Source organism: Crinia signifera, chromosome 2 (genome assembly GCF_055691185.1).
Source record: "Crinia signifera chromosome 2, ASM5569118v1, whole genome shotgun sequence".
Taxonomy (NCBI): domain Eukaryota; kingdom Metazoa; phylum Chordata; class Amphibia; order Anura; family Myobatrachidae; genus Crinia; species Crinia signifera.
The window spans coordinates 254,913,593-254,930,204 of NC_139218.1; the positions used below are offsets into that span (position 1 = coordinate 254,913,593).

The 16,612-nt window shown below is 39.5% G+C and overlaps 1 protein-coding gene across 3 annotated transcripts in view; it reads left to right on the forward strand.

Annotated features, from left to right (window-relative positions):
- The window catches only part of CFAP47 (cilia and flagella associated protein 47), a 474,937-nt gene that overhangs the window by 187,293 nt on the left and 271,032 nt on the right, over positions 1–16,612 (forward strand). For all 3 annotated transcript variants that reach the window (XR_014470467.1, XM_083174330.1, XM_083174331.1), the window contains exons 39-41: positions 7,818–7,968; positions 9,059–9,147; positions 15,234–15,320. Coding sequence is in view for 2 of the 3 variants with exons in the window: in XM_083174330.1 (XP_083030456.1) it covers positions 7,818–7,968; positions 9,059–9,147; positions 15,234–15,320 (327 nt within the window). In the remaining variant the exon portion in view is untranslated. The remainder of the gene's footprint in view (positions 1–7,817; positions 7,969–9,058; positions 9,148–15,233; positions 15,321–16,612) is intronic.

The window sequence follows — 16,612 nt, forward strand, 5'->3', positions numbered from 1 at the left end:
CACTCCGCCCATGTACCTATTGTAATCCAGGATACAATTAGGTTTGGAGGTGTGGGTACTGGTACCTCGTACAGGGACGGAGGTGGTACTGTCTCCGTGAATTGTTGTCAGTATAAGGACATCCCTCTTGTCCTTATATTTGACCAACAACATATTTTCGTTGCATATTCCCCTGCTTTCACCCCTTCTTATTACTTGGGCAATGTGCGTTTTTGGGAGGCCTCTTTGGTTCTTGCGCACAGTACCGCAAGCTGCTGTACCTCTTGAACCAAGGGCCTTAAACAGGGGGATGCTAGTGTAAAAGTTATCCACATAGAGGTGATAACCTTTATCCAGGAAGGGGTGCACTAAATCCCAGACAATTTTCCCACTAACACCTACGAGGGAGGGGGGGCATTCTGGCGGTTCAATTCTTGAATCCTTCCCTTCATAAACCCTAAACCTGTGGGTGTACCCTGAGGTGCTTTCACACAGTTTATACATTTTTATGCCATACCTTGCCCTCTTACTGGGAAGGTACTGGCGGAATTTAACCCTTCCTTTAAAATGTATAAGGGACTCGTCGATACAAATAAATTTTTCAGGGATGTACACCTCTTCAAATTTGGCACTGAAATGATCAATGACCGGCCTGACTTTGAATAGCCGGTCAAAGGTGGGATCATCTCTGGGTGGGCACTGTGCATTATCGGTGTAATGTATAAATTTAAGAATTGTCTCAAATCGAGTCCGGGTCATGGCCATACGGTAAAATGGAGTACTGTACAGAACATCTGTACTCCAATATTGCCTAATTTCTGGCTTTTTTACTATGCCCATATGAAACACCAGACCCCAAAACGTCATCATCTCTACTGCATCTACAGGGGTCCACCTAGCAAATGATGACGTGGGGTTTTGAGCAATAAACTGCTGGGCATATAAATTAGTTTGGTCCACCATTAAATTTATAAAATCATCAGAGAAAAATAATTTGAAAAAGTCAATTTCTCTGAGACCTGTGGAATCAAATTGGATTCCTGGCATGGCCAAAAACTCAGGAACCTGGGGCTCAAAATTGTCTGGTGGTGGGGTCCATATGAGATCAATTGTTGGGGGGGGGGTCTCAGCTGCTCTACGGGGGCGTCTTTGAGGGGGTCCCTCATCACCAGAGGAGGAAGAGGAGCTTAAGACGAATCCTTCAAATTCCCCGCTTGCATCACTGGCTGTGTCTGAGTCAGAGGCAAGCATGGCATATGCCTCCTCCACTGAATACATTCTCCTGGATGACTGGGAGGACATTTGGGAGGACATTTGGGAGGACATTTGGGATGCCATTTTTATTTTTGTGTTACTGGTAGTGAAATGTTTCAACACGTGTATAGTGTAGGGGGGGGGTACAAACTTTATTTCAACCCGGGGGGTATGTAGTGTGTAGTGTGTATGTAGTGCAGAAAAAAAAAAAATACTTTATACCAATAAAAAAAAAAAAAAATGAAGGGGTTAAAAATAAAAAATTGAAGGGGTTAAAAAAAAAAAAAAAAAAGGTCATGCGCCAAAAATTGAGCACAGATGTGGGTCAGTAACGTCTGTCACTGAACAGCGCTCAAAGGCAACAGGAATTTGATAAAAAAAAAAAAAAAAAATAGATCAACCCTGTGCCGAAAAAGCTTATCAGTGATGTACGTCACTGATCAGCGCACAGTGGCCACAGGACACCCACAAAATCACAGTGTGTGTAAAAAAAAAATTAAAAAAAGACCCCACAAAAAAAAAAAAAAAAAAGGTGATCAGTGATGCGACACTGATTACCAGTGAGGTGCAGCAGGTGCACAACCTTTGGTGCAACTGACAGGTATATATAAAAAAAAAAAACCTCTGTACCCCCAAAAAAGTTGCTGATCACCTCAGATATAGTGATCAGCACAAAAGGCGGGGGCAGCAGACACAAAATTTAGCACTCTCTATCACTCTCTGTCACTATCTCTCTCTATCTCTCTATCTCTCACTATCTATCACTCTATGACACTGCAGCAGCAGCACTGACAGGTATATCTATATATAAAAAAAAACCTGCGCCCCCAAAAAGTTGCTGATCAGTTAATTTATACTGATCAGCACAAAAGGAGGGGGCAGCAGTCAGTTATATAAAAAATATATAGCACAATCTGTCACTATCTCTCTCTATCTCTCTCTCTCTATCTCTCTCTATCTCTCTATAACTATCACACTGCAGCAGCACAAAATATAGCACTCTGTCACTAGGCCTCTCTATCTATCTCTCTCTCTCTATCTCTCTCTATCTCTCTATCTCTCTCTCTCTATCTATAACTATATCACACTGCAGCAGCACAAAATATAGCACTCTCTGACACTATCTCTCTCTCTATCTCTCTCTATCTCTCTATCTCTCTCTATCTATCTCTCTATCTAGCTATTACACTGCAGCAGCACAATTTCACAGCACAGGAAGGCACAAGTAGCAACAGGATCCAGGAAGCATCCAGCACACTACAAGCACAGATCAAGCAGTGATCAAGCAGTGATGAAGCAGTGATCAGGTAAGTATGGAGCAAGGTTCTGGTCAGTATATGGCGGCAGGTGGGCACGGTGACCGCACTGCACGCTATTCCAGACCGGAATGGCGTCTGCAGTGCAGTCACCGTTAGTTTAAACCCCCCTCCATGGCTGTGATTGGTCCGTCGGTCCGACGGACCAATCACGGCCTTTGGGGGCGGGCGGGGTGAGGTGGGGTGACACCAGTGTCACCCTTACACCCCGCGGTGATTGGTGCTGTACTTTACAGCACCAATCACCTCCGATCCCGTGTCACCGGCGAACGTTATTCGCCGGTGACACAGGAAAACGCTGTGAATGGCTGTTCACACTGAACAGCCAATCACAGCGATCGCCGACGGGGGGGCGGCATCGCAGCCCTCCCTGGGCATGCACGGACATGTCTGCTGTCAGGGACAGCAGACATGTTGAAACTGTCACCGCGTCTATAGACGCGGTGACAGTTTAAATCCATGACGTACATTTACGCCATGTGTCGGGAAGTGCTTCCCGACCATGACGTAAATGTACGTCAAATGTCGGGAAGGGGTTAATTGGCCTCAATATGAATTGTAGATTAAAGTGATGGGGCTGGATAGTATACAATATACAAGCATACAGTAAGAGTTTATTGCACATATACGGGGGTATTCAAACCCGGGTCCCGACAGTCAGCCCGCTTGCCAGTTTATCGGCATATTGGTAAAATTGGTAAAAAGGGGGCAATGTCCGCTAAAACAACCATGGATTGTTGAGAGCTTGCCATGAGCTCGAAAATCCTTGACTGTTTTCGGCAAAACAGGCCAGACTGCTTTTAAAGTGAAGTTCGGTCTGTCAGTCTGCCTCTTCAATTCTGTTACGAATGACAGCATTCAATAGGTGCCTGCTGCTATTTCCCCCATCAGATATAGTGGCGGGGATTGATTACCCCGCATAGTTAGGGCGGTATTTAAAAAAGTAACATATTATTAAGACAAGGCAAATGCGATCATTTGTAGAGTTAATGGTATAAAGTAATGGCTTTGAATTATTTTGCCTCATATACGCAATACTACACAGCACTGCATACAATACTATAATAATTTTATATTAAGACTGGATGCCAGCACCTCACACAGGTCTCTCATATCACTATAAAAAGCCTGAGTGTCACTCACCTGATTTCTGTAGCCGCACTGTATCCGACAACATATAACCAGATCTGCAAATGTGCAGTATGAGTCCTGCTCATTTATAGTTCAACAAACATCAGAGATGTATGTAATCCATCAGGTTTGCATACATTTCTGAATGGTTTGTCTATGAAATCCTGTTAGTCATGGTCCCAGGAGGCAGATGACAAACAGAGGAATCCTATCGGACAGAATCCCGACACATCCTGGTAAGTGTTTTAACCCTAGTGTTAGGGTTAGGCACTCTGGGGCTGTTAGGGTTAGGCTGTGGGACGGGTGGGTAAGGGATAGGATTTACCAAACCTCTTCTCTCACAGCCTAACCATTACAGCACCCAAGGGCTTAACCCTAACTCCACTACTTGCTGGCAGTAAGCGTCGGATTTGGATCCTGTCTTCTTCAGGACTGAGGCGTTAGCCATATGTAAACGCTGATGACTCACCACAAAAGCTCCCTGATAAAGGTCTGAGCATGGACCGAAACGTCGGGGCTAGATGAGAATTAACATGCTGAAATAAATTGCAAGATTGTGCTATTTTTACACAAAACCAGTGACTTGATTTATTTCAAAGGAGAGTGTTCAAATCCCCCCAATCTGTGGAGGGATAATTGGATTGTAATTGAGGGGCATGATTTACATGTTCCCACTTTTGAACACCCCTAAAGCTGTCTCTAATTCAGTGTGAGTGCAGTCTCACTTTGGTCTATATATATATATAAAATGTATATATACACCAATGACTATATGTGTGTATATATATATATATATATATATATATATATATATATATATATATATATATATATATATAGTTATTGGTAGCAGGGCGGTACTCCATACAGTATTGAGAGATCAGGTGCAAGGTCCATAAGGCAAAAATACAAAAGCACACTTACCCAAACGGAGTGGGACAATTCGGAGCCAGCGGTCAGGACATAAAGAAAGGCTTATTTTTATTTTTCAGAAAATACAGGTAACCGCAGCTGTAACTGACAGCTGTTTCAATTGGTGTCAACCCCTGATGGTTGTGCACATGGCATTGGAACACAGGATAGATACAGATGTAGCGTGTCCCATCTTTGGCCGGCGCTCGCCAGATCCCTTGCACTGGCGAGCTCCGGCGATAGAGACTGGGACGCACATGCGTCCCAGTTTCCCGTCGGCGGGGGGATGGGAACCCTGTCAGTCTCCGCTTCAGGGAGACGGACAGGGTTGGGGGGGGGGGGGGGTGCGGCAAGGCTGCGGGGACCTGGGGCGACTGTTGGCGAGGCGGCGGGGAGCCCCGTTGTAAGGGGACACGCGCGCATCTGGCGGGGGATGGTGGCTGGCGGGGGATGGTGGCTGGCGAATCTTCCGCCATCCCCTGCAAAGATGGGCCATGCTCCATCTGTAGATAGATAAATAGATAGATAGATAGATAGACAGATAGATAGATAGATATTTTCCTTCTTTATAAGGTAGGAAGCAAGATATTCCCCTGAGAGAATGGACAATCATTTACATTTCTTGTAATTCCCTAATATATTCTTGTATATTTAGCAAGAAATTAATATGGCACAGTTTCCTTGTGTAGAGGTCACAAACTTGAAACATTTTCTCTGACTTACTTGAGCCTCTTTTAATGTTTTTCTCTCATGGGACTGAGCTCATCACTGAAATACTGCTGAGACAGTAATGACTTCTCTCTCGGATGCTGCCTCTGTGGCTGGCGCGTTACCAAATACTGCAACTCATGAAAGCTATGTCGAGAACATGAGTGGGTTATTTTACCTCTTAAAAGTGTAAAATAAATGAATGCCATATGTGCGATTCAATCATTTATACTAATTATATTTACACATAGTTGATACACACAGATATCAATAGCTAAAGATGACATCAGGGATTCAGTTTACTGATATTAGAGATTGATAAAACTGGAAACAAAATGAATCATTTGTATAGAAAGAAACAACTTGCCATATGTTTCTGTCCCTCCCTAAGTATATCTGACAGCTGATCCCTTATGGGCAGCCTTGCTATATTACCAGCAGTGTGGAACAGATGCACGTCCACCAGAACATTAAGTTACATGAGCGAAATACTGAGACAAAATGAACATAATTATTAATAATATGTTCACACAGTAATCAGGCATGATGGGAAAATGTAGTTGAGTCCATATATATACAGAGGATGCATTGTTTTGTTTTCTATACAGTGAAGTATAAAAGGAATGGTACAATGGGGCTGATTCAGACCCACTCGTAGCGGGCGCAATTCCCTGGAAGTGAACGGGTCCAGCGATTTTCGCACTCCCGTTCGATCCAGAAGGGGTAGGAAGAGGGTGAGTGTGCCCATAAAAACACTGGGCATAGTCCTGCAGACACAGACTTGTCGATGCCTGCTTGGGGCGGGTGGCTGACGTCACATGACTTCCCCGAATTCGGAGGACAGCTTTCGAAGAAAAAGTAAGTCCTGGCTTACTTTTCATTACGAATGGAGGAACAATCATTCCATGGCAGGAGACCATTGAATGATTTTTCCTTTGTACCGCCGCATGCAAGGGGATGTGAACTCGATCGGCAGAATGGGGCGGCCATTCGGCGGGGCAGAGGATGGTGTTTTCCTGTTCGCAGCCTAGAGAACAGGTCTGAATCAGACCCAATATGCAATATGAAATCTATTTGCACTGAAAATACAACAGTATAGTTCTGCTATAAATAGAGGACACTTCTGTATATCTTATACTATATTAAAGTAAACCTATTGCCTACTTGTAGTTGAGCAGACAGTCTGTGCCCTAAAGCTATAATCCTGAGAACACAGCCTACTAAGCCAATGTTCTTCCTGAGACCTAATAACATCTCTGAGGTGTAAGGCATGCATTGCTTCTCTTGCTCCAGTCATCTCACTAGAAGCTACTAAATTGATAAACTGAGTTTTAGAACTGAATGATGCACATTGTGTGTGTATGCAATAGATATACTATAAACAAAAGGTTAATCCTAACAACTGTAAATCCTTTGCATTATATATATATATATATATATATATATATATATATATATATATAAGAAAACTGACCCAGGGTCAGTCTGGACAAAGGCAAAGTATGCCGTAATGGATTCGCCGACTGCCACATATCAATAGAGACAGTCATAATGTGGATGGGCGAATATATTGTGTTCCACTTTCTATGTGCTGCAAATATTGACTTGAAATTGCCTTATACTGGTGGCTCATTCGAGCAATAAAGGATTTATAAAGCACCTTAAAGAGAGGAGTGCTGCCCTATATCTGTACCATTAAGGATACACAGTTTTCTTATTTATGCAATCTTGGACTGGCACCCAACACTAACATCCAGTAAAGAGTGCGTATCCCTTATGTTTATATATACTGTGTATATATATATATATATCTATATATCTATATATCGAGGTTTGCGGTCTGGCACTCTCCCCTATACACAGCTGCCTCGGTGCCCTCAGGAACAAAACAATTATCCAAATGAGAGAGCAAACAGCGGCACTCGGAGGGTTTGGTGAAGAAATCAATCAGGCATTTATTTCAATGCAAGTGTCCAACATTTCGGGGTCCAGCAGCGCCCCCTTTTTCAAGGTGTAGTTGTATTGGTGTATATATATCCATAATAAGGAATGCATAAACATTGTACTGAGAATTGTTTATAATGGCCTTAATAATATTAAAAACCATAAAAAATAAAACACACACACAAGAAATAAGAGAACACAGGGGATGAGATTTAATAGGATGAGAGATTCAGAAAGTGAGAGATTTGGTAAGAAATCTCCAATTTTTTTTTAATCGCCAATCATTTACACTGCAAAACCACTTTGATTTCGAAGTATAAATGATTGCTGCTTTAAAAAAACTGGAGATTTCTTCCCAAATCTCTCTTTCTGAATCTCTCATCCTTTTAAATCTCACCCAATGTAACCCAGCGCTCCAACAGTTTAAAGCCACAAATAACATTAGACAAGTAAATCTTTCAAAACTTAAATATCCAGATGAATGACTTTCAGCAAAATCATGTACAACGTGCATTAACAGATATAGATGTGTATTGAATATATTTGATTGACCACATGTACATGTCATTACAGAAGCAAAGTAGATCTTATTGTGGACTACAGGAGCCGCATATTGCACACTGCTGAAGCAACCTTGTTATTGGTTTCAAGTACTGTCTGTGGGATAGGTGGAACCACAATGGCTTTCTCTATCCAATCAAGACTCAGTGATATGGTGCCCACTGTAAGTATTGCTACAGTAGCTACATACCTGCCTATATTCAGTGAACCAAGATAAATAAAATTTTACTATGTGTTTATGGGAAATGTGCAGCCATGTTCGGACCAGTATAAGGACTATTAAATATAGAATCATTTGATACAGAGCTTTTTTACTATATATCCTTTTAACAGATATGTAATGTTATATATTCTAAATGTATATTTACAGATGTACTGATAATGTTAGACAACCTAGAGATAGAATGAATCAGAACTAGGACACACAATTGATGAAAAACAGTGATAGGTAAACGTTTAGACAACATCATAAACTTGTTTCTCAACTACCAAGCAAAATAGTGTTCTATGTATTTAATTGAACTCCATTGAATTTAAATGGGTGTTAACCTGTTTAGAGACAGCAAGAAAGGCTTAAATTGACATAAATCAAGTGCTTGTCAGACAGTTTGTTTTTGCTTGTCTGTTCATTTACTGTATGGCTGTTTTTTTAAAAAAATTTCATCGAATATTGTTTAATAAACTTTCTAACAATGCTTTAATGCCTCAAATGTATTAACTGTAAATCAATACTAACAGATGTATTTACATTTAGTGCACATAGAAAAAAATTGTATTGTTATATGTGTTCATGTTTTTATATTTCTGATTTGGTTATCCTAAACCCCCAAACAGGTGAGCTGAATAAGATGTAAAATAAAGAATATTACAAGAATAATTAAAATTCATAATACAAACATCTAATATCTGCTGTAGACAGTAAAAAGGCTATTTGAGTCTGAGAACTAGGGGAAGTTGCAATCATTCTATGTCATTGATTAACCATTCTCAGGTCAGTATCCTGACAGTTGTTATTTGGATGCCCTTCCTCTCTGAATAACAGGAAACAAGAACAGGGAACTGCATGACATTTCACATTTAGATATAGCTTCTATTCATAATTGAGTAGTAACCTAAATATATATGCACTTTGTTAAATTGTAAAAGGTTAAGAGAAAGTAAGCAAAAGATGACAATATGCGAATGCAGGTACGTGAGTTATGTAATAATGGATGACGGCTTTTGTATGACCTTGTTTTTCATTCATTTTATAGGTCCAGTTAAAGCAGGAATCTCCATGCTATGAGTTAGAAAAGATCACATTGCTGGTTCAAAATCCTTTCAAAAGTCATGGAAAATTTAGGCAAGTGCAGTATCCTCTATGGTTAAATTACGTAAAATTAAAGAAAAGGTTACTAAAAGAAGCCAGATGAGTCCACACTTGTATGTTATTGTACTTTGTTATAACCCTTTTACACTTAAAAGCAGGGTCGCACCTGTTTTTTTTTTTTTTACCCAGCTCCAACCTGGTGCGAACTGGCTTTAGACCCCTTTCCCCCTAGCGTCCCCACGCGGCATAATGCTGGGCGGGTGACGTAATCAGAGGCGGGATACTGAGCTGGCGCTGGGAGATGAGAGTGCCAGCTTTTCCATTGCAGTGAATGTGTCTCAGGTCGCATCGACCCAAGCAATCTGTTTACAATGCACAGTGAGCCGGGTTGAACCCGGCCCCACTACCTGGTTTTAAATGCTGGGTCTTACAACCCGGGTCATTTCAAATGGGAGCGTTTCCACTGCCTGCAATCCTGGCTTTTTGCGCACTCCCGTGCAAATACCCTGGATATTTAGGCTAGGGGAAAAGTGGTTAATAAGCCCTATTACCTGTTTATACCCCAACTGCCTCCTTTACTTTTCAGTTTTACTGATACAATGACTTGCAAATCCAAATGTCAAGGTCTTTACACTGCTAGTGCACATCACAATTTTGAATCCCCCTTTGTAACACCATTATCCTGACATCAGGAAGTTAAAGTAGAAAGTGCCTAATGAAAATCAAGCTCCCAGATTGATTTCCTAGGCTCAGTTATGATGTAGCATTTACACATGTCCATGGTTATTGTACGTTATTACTTTGTATCATGATCCCTTCAATGTACATTTCTTAAAAACCTGCTATCTAAATAAAAGATGAATAGGACACACAGCTATCTGCTATACGGGAGTTGCTTGTTGTCATTGACAATGGATATAAAGCTTGCCTAGATCTTAAGCAGTCACAGATGCCCACATAAAAACATAAAAGATAGGCACATCTCCAGCTATGAGACCCATAGCCAGCTATGGTGCTAGAATTGGGCTCCAGCATCCTGGGAGGGGGTGCAGAACTAAAAAAGAACAAGGTCAAACAACATTTGAGAGCATGTTTAGCAATATAAGATTCATTTCTTCTTAGACCATAACATGCTAGAATGATAAGGATCACCGTTGATGAAGAGATACATTATCTGCAGGGGCACACACACAAAAATGGAGATAAGCTTTTGCCTGGGGTTCTAAGAAATCTTTCACCAGTCCTGCCCATAGCAGCTGCACATGCAGTAGGTATGCCCTTAGTTTGGATTTTGCTTTAAAAATGTAACAGGGCTTTGTGAACTGATACATTTTAATGATTTGTGACATTTATTTTGTAACATAAAACCCCTTTTTTTAAAATAGTTAATATCAAATGCTGTACGCTACTGTCTATATGATGGCAGCCTGTGAGCTGCATGTAACTCACATACATCTATTTGTAAGCTATACTTACAAGCTATACTTTAGATGGTTAGAAGTAGTTAGGTCTCCAATTCCTAATTGCTATACAGAAGACCCTATTGTTTCAGAACAGTTTTCTCCAAAAACTAGACAAATGGTTAAAGTACACTGTATCTTTCCTTGCCTCTACTTTCTCATTTTTTTTGCCAGACTTATCTTTATCAAATGTGTTTAATTACTTATTTCTTTCTAATGCTTACTTCAGTATATTATTTGATACATATTGGACCTGATTCTGGTTCACTCACTAAAGAAAATTCTGTCTCTAATGGACAAAACAATGTGTACTGCAGCAGGGCTGGATTAAGGGGGGGCGCACAGGGGGTCAGTACCCCAGGGCCCCCTCTATCTTTGGGCCCCCTGTGGTTGGTATGTATTTTTAGCTAAAGGTTTTGTGCATAGGAGTGGGGTAGTGCTGCAGCTTTACCATTTGCCAATGTAGCAATGGTTAATGATTGATGGTGCTAAACATTGGGAGCCAAGGCACACTGACTGCACAAGTGTGCAGTGCATTACTGGGAGTTGACTAAGTCCCATGAGAATTTGCACAAGAGTTCAGAGGCTGAGCTGTGTTTGGTGGAGCTCATCATATGCTTCTCAGGCCCATGGATGACAGCAGCAGCAGTGGCCTTATCATGGGAGGTTTTTTTTATCAGAGGCAGTGCTGAGCATGTCAGGGCTCCTACAGAGTAAGGTACAGAGGGACAAACACAGACTTTCATGTAGTAATATATATATATATATATTTATATTAATCCTGCCCCCTGCAGTTACCCATTGACCAAGTTTATAATGATTTTACTCTGTGTTTTGACAGTGTAATATTCTCCCGTGCAGTTTGTGGCCAGTAAGGAAGTGGGAGGGGGCCCCCTGTCTAAAGTGACCCAGGCCCCCCGAAGGCTTAATCCGGGCCTGTACTGCAGGGGGGCTGATGTAACGTGCAGAGAGAGAAAGTTAGATTTGGGTGTTATTTTGTTTCTGTGAAGGGTAAATACTTAAATGCTTTATTTTTACACTGCAATAGAGATATTGGTTTAAAGTACAAAACCCACCCAAATCTAACGCTCTCTGCACATGTTACATCTGCCCCACCCCCTTCCCCCGGCAGTACACCTGCTAATGACCATTAGAGAGAGATTCGACTTTTGCCAGTGAGCCAGAATCAGGCCCATTGTGCACTTCTCATATATTTCCACAGCACAATTAAATTTTGTGCAGTAATAAAGAAATACTGTATGTACAGGTTGAGTATCCCGTATCCGAATATCCGTTATCCAAATTATTCTGCAAACCATACATTCCAGAAAGTGAACAAAATTTTTTTTTTGTGCTAAAAACTTACTGGGGACATCTGTAACAGCACTACTGAGGACATGATATGTAACTGCCATTATATATGTGCAAGACAATGATTGCTTGGCATTCAAATTCAGTGCCTGAGATTGTACACAAACTTTGTTTCATGTTTTGAAACCTTGTTTTATGCACAAATAAAATATATTTGTGTTTATTTCAAGTGTTTGATGTATATGTACAACATAAATGCAAGATACCTCAAGATACATCATTGAAATATTAAAATATTCCAAAATACGGAATAATCCATTTAACCAAAATTCTCCTGGTCCCGAGCATTTTGGATAAGGGATACTCAACCTGTATAATTTTTACAAACAAAAAATGATGCTTTTGTATAAATAACTAGATGACTTTCCTTGACAATAATAAGTCTTTTTAGACTATAACAGATGAACATCAGCAGACTGGTAAAGATATCCATAAACCTTTTTTTTTTAAAAAGTCCCTGATATAAACTTAGCACTTGATTGCATTAGTTCTATAACATGGAGTGCCAATAAAAACTTAATTAGTCACTTCATTAAATAGTTGAGATAAATAGAAAATGCTAAAGACTTTTTTAATGCTCTCAGTATTTTGTTGCTATCAGTATTCATGTATTCACGGACTCAAATTAAGGGGAAAGGGACAGCGAATACAAATTACATTATTGTCTCATGAAATAACAACATATATTTTTGTTAGAATTTTTTTTCAAAAATATTCAGTACTTCTAATTATGCTAGAGTATTAATTCCTCAGACAGAATAATAGAACACCCCTAAAGAATATTAACTTATTACAGCAAGATCATTTTACGGAGGTTACGTCCTCTGCACCATCACATGCAGGAGTCTCGAGCATGTTGGCAGGTATGAGACAGTGGGGCAGATGTAGTAAGTCTTAACAAGAGATAAATTCAATTGTGATAAGGAGAGATAAACGTTCAGCAAATCAGCTCCTTACTGACTTTTTTCAAACGCAACCTGTAACATGGCAGTTGGCAGGTGATTGGCTGGACGTTTATCTCTCCTTATCACACTTGCATTTATCTCTTGTTAAGGCTTAATACATCTGCCTCAATAGAAGAACACAGGCTTACCAGACAGACAGACAGATGGACACACTGATAGTGCTGGACTACAGGTTTACAGGACATAGACACACTGTACTGGAAGATTACAGTCCCACTGACAATTGTCTCCATTTTTCCTATACTTCCGTTAGTGATATTTATGTTGCATTCAATAATGTCTATCACAAAAATGTAATATAACTCAATATAGTGTAATATAATCGGCAAGAAGTGCACACACATCAAAATAGAAGTACTGTAACAGTGCAGGATGTACTGGGTGAAGTACTGTATTTTGCTTATTTACTCTATGGCCCTTATTCTGGTTCACTCACAAAGGCAAAGAGAATTAGATTTGCGTGGGGTTTTACTTCAATGTGATATCTATATTGCAGTGTAAAAATAAAGCAGTCAGTATTTTCCCTGCACAGAAACAAAATAACCCACCCAAATCAAAATCTCTCTGCACATTTTACATCTGCCTCACCTGTAGTGCACATGGTTTTGTCCATTTAAGAAGGAATTTGCCTTTGCGAGTGAACCAGAATAAGGGCCTATGTTCTTTGTTGTCTTAAGGAATGATATGTTATATATTAGAACAATGGTTCACAATAGTGAAGTACACTTTGAATTTTTTACAGCGCAATACAGTCAAAAACATGCACAAAATACTCAAATAATACAAATATATGAAAGGCAGATTCAACCGATACTAGAAACAAGCATCGACTGTGGAGAGCTTGGTGTCATTTGGGTGATTCCAAAGCTTATTGTTGATAAACTAGATAAAAAAATGTATTTTTTTAAAGCAGTACCATTCTCCCAAAAAATAAATTAAACTATTATTAAATGAATCTTAGAACTGTATTCACTGTGTGTGTGCAAATATGGATCCATTTAGTAAATCCATGCAGTGTTTTTAAAGATTGCATATATGTAATATAAAAGAAATGGCAAAAATCCAGGCATTCTACTCAAATAAAGGTCTAGACTAGTGGCTGTCCATAATGCATACCTCCCAACATTTGGTCCATGTGAGGAGGGACACATAAGCATGCCGTAGTTGTGCACCCAAAAACAAGGGCGTGGCCTCACATGAAGGGGCGTGGTCTAAAATCACAGCACACCCAGTTTTCCCCACTGTAGGGGCATGGCCAAAGCTCTGAAAGCTGTTAACCATGCCCCCAGCCCATCTGTCTCCATGAATAGAGGCTGCTGGCATGCACACAGCATCTATTCCCAAACTGCCACCCCACCGCATGACACTGCCAGCCCCAGGTGGGATGAGGGACAGTCCCAAAAAAATGGTACTTTCTCGTGAAACTCAAAACAATTCGGAGGTATGATAATGTAGATTTGTAATAGATGAAATAGCACTCCAGGTAATAATTAAAAATCAAGTTAATCCAGCAATGTTTGTGGATACTAGGGGACTTTTTATATACTTATATTGTAGATTACAAAATTAGCATGCTGTTTTATTTTAGACATGGAGAAATCTAATTCTTTCCTAAGACATCAGCGTATAATTTCAGCATACTGCATTGGCAGTTAAAGCTCATTAAGAGGCATTTGAAATCTGTTCAAGAGAATAACCATTAATGAGTTATAATGAAAATATTTCATGATATAGCACTCTTACAAATATGTGGCATGCTGGTGCGACGATTAAAGTTATGTCTACTTATAGCCATGCATTTTATTATTTCAGAACTGTAACATTGTATTGCCATAACATTTAATTGATTTCCTCCGCAGCAACTCTAATTGAAAAAACACAAAGGCCTATTTTGAAAACTTTACTTTCCCTGAAGCCTAATATTAATGTTAATGATTTTTCTTAACTTCAAAATTATTCTGCATTACAAACCTTTTTATGTTATTTTGCTCACATTGGTATGATATACACACCCACTGCTCTGATTATTATTATGTACTTTTACCATTTTACCTTGGAGCTTTAAAACATTATAACTATATGACAGCTGTAAAATTGAAAATAACTTATCTCATAGGATTGCTTCTTACAATATATCAGCTTTAAACTTAGAACTCTAAGTGGTGTAACATTTTTAAAATATCGTAACAATTATGTTGTCAATATAACGTGAAATAATGTGACATCTGCCAAAGATTTAACAATGTTTTTTGTTGAAATAAATTAAACTTGAATTATTTGCTTATAGCATTTAATCTTAAATGTCTATTTTTATATTCTTCAGATTGATTTTAGTGGAATCTACAAAGGATTTGTCATTCCATGATTACCAAGATGAAATTGCCAAGCTAAAACAGGAACAAAATTTCAGGTATTTTATATGTCCTTTTGTCCTTGTTATGTGTATGACATGTGTTTTGTTATACGTAATCTGTCTTTTGGTATTTCTTACGTGTTTTGTTCAAGAAGAAGTTTATAAAATGTGTTAAGAAGTAATTGAAAAAATACATTACACCTAAGACATACCCAGGCAGAGTTGTACCAGGCAAAAACTTAAATTGTAAGTTGGCATCATGTTTGAAAGGTTTAAAATGTAATTGATCGCAATGTAAATTACATTAGCAGGGTTTATAAGGTTAACGTTTGTTATATTTAAATAAAAACCCTCATTGCATTATACATTTGAAACTCATATAGTTTCTGCAGCATACCATATAATATTCCCCTTATGCTGGTTACAAAATGAAGGGATGTATACTGTACCTAGCCAATATGTAGGGTCAGTGGGCTGACATATCAGCGATGGTACCTGATTTGATGTGCAGCACATCAAACCTAGGGTTATCTCAAGGGACTGCAGGAGCAAACATATCACAAATACACACTGAGCAATATGCACGAGGTGCCGGTCCGATCAGGTGGAATATTGCCCAGTGATTGTGTACTTAGCTGTAGTCATGAGTGTTATACTCCAGTCTACATATTAGTCACTGTTTTTTCCTGATAGATGTAAATTAAACTTTTTACTTATTTTTAGTAAGTATACTAATAGATGGTATTTATAACTTATGAGAACCCGTGGTTACCGGGCGTACAGAAGGTTTTACCAGACGAGTAACATGAGAGTTGACTGGGTGAGGAGTCTTACATAATTTACAATCTTCTGGTGGAAGAGAGTATCTAGAAATCAATTTCTTTGATATAGGAGACATTTTACCCAATGTTTTTCACTGATCTGTTCTGATTTCCATCAGATAGTCAGAATGTGGAATTTGGGTATTAATTACCTTTTTTTTTTTTTGTTGCAAACATCAGTCTGCTTTGCAACTGGTGCAAGTTCTTTGTCTTCAGGCAACTGCACCAATTTGATAGCATCAATTCCAGCTGGTACATCAACTACTATTTGAGATTGTGTTTCGGCTACCTTTGAATCAGCTATAGAGAGGTTAATGTCATCCTCTTCATCAGCTTCATCCTCAGATGTCTCATTTGTATCAGACACTAGAGTAAACTAAGAGGAAGTCATAGACCATGGTCACCTGACAGCCTTAATAGGCAGCAATTTCTGCATTGCTGCTGTAGTCTGTGCCAGGGTTTGCACATTTGTAGACATTGTGTCAACCCAAGGTGGCGGTGGCTGTTCTATGGGTGGAATAACCTGCA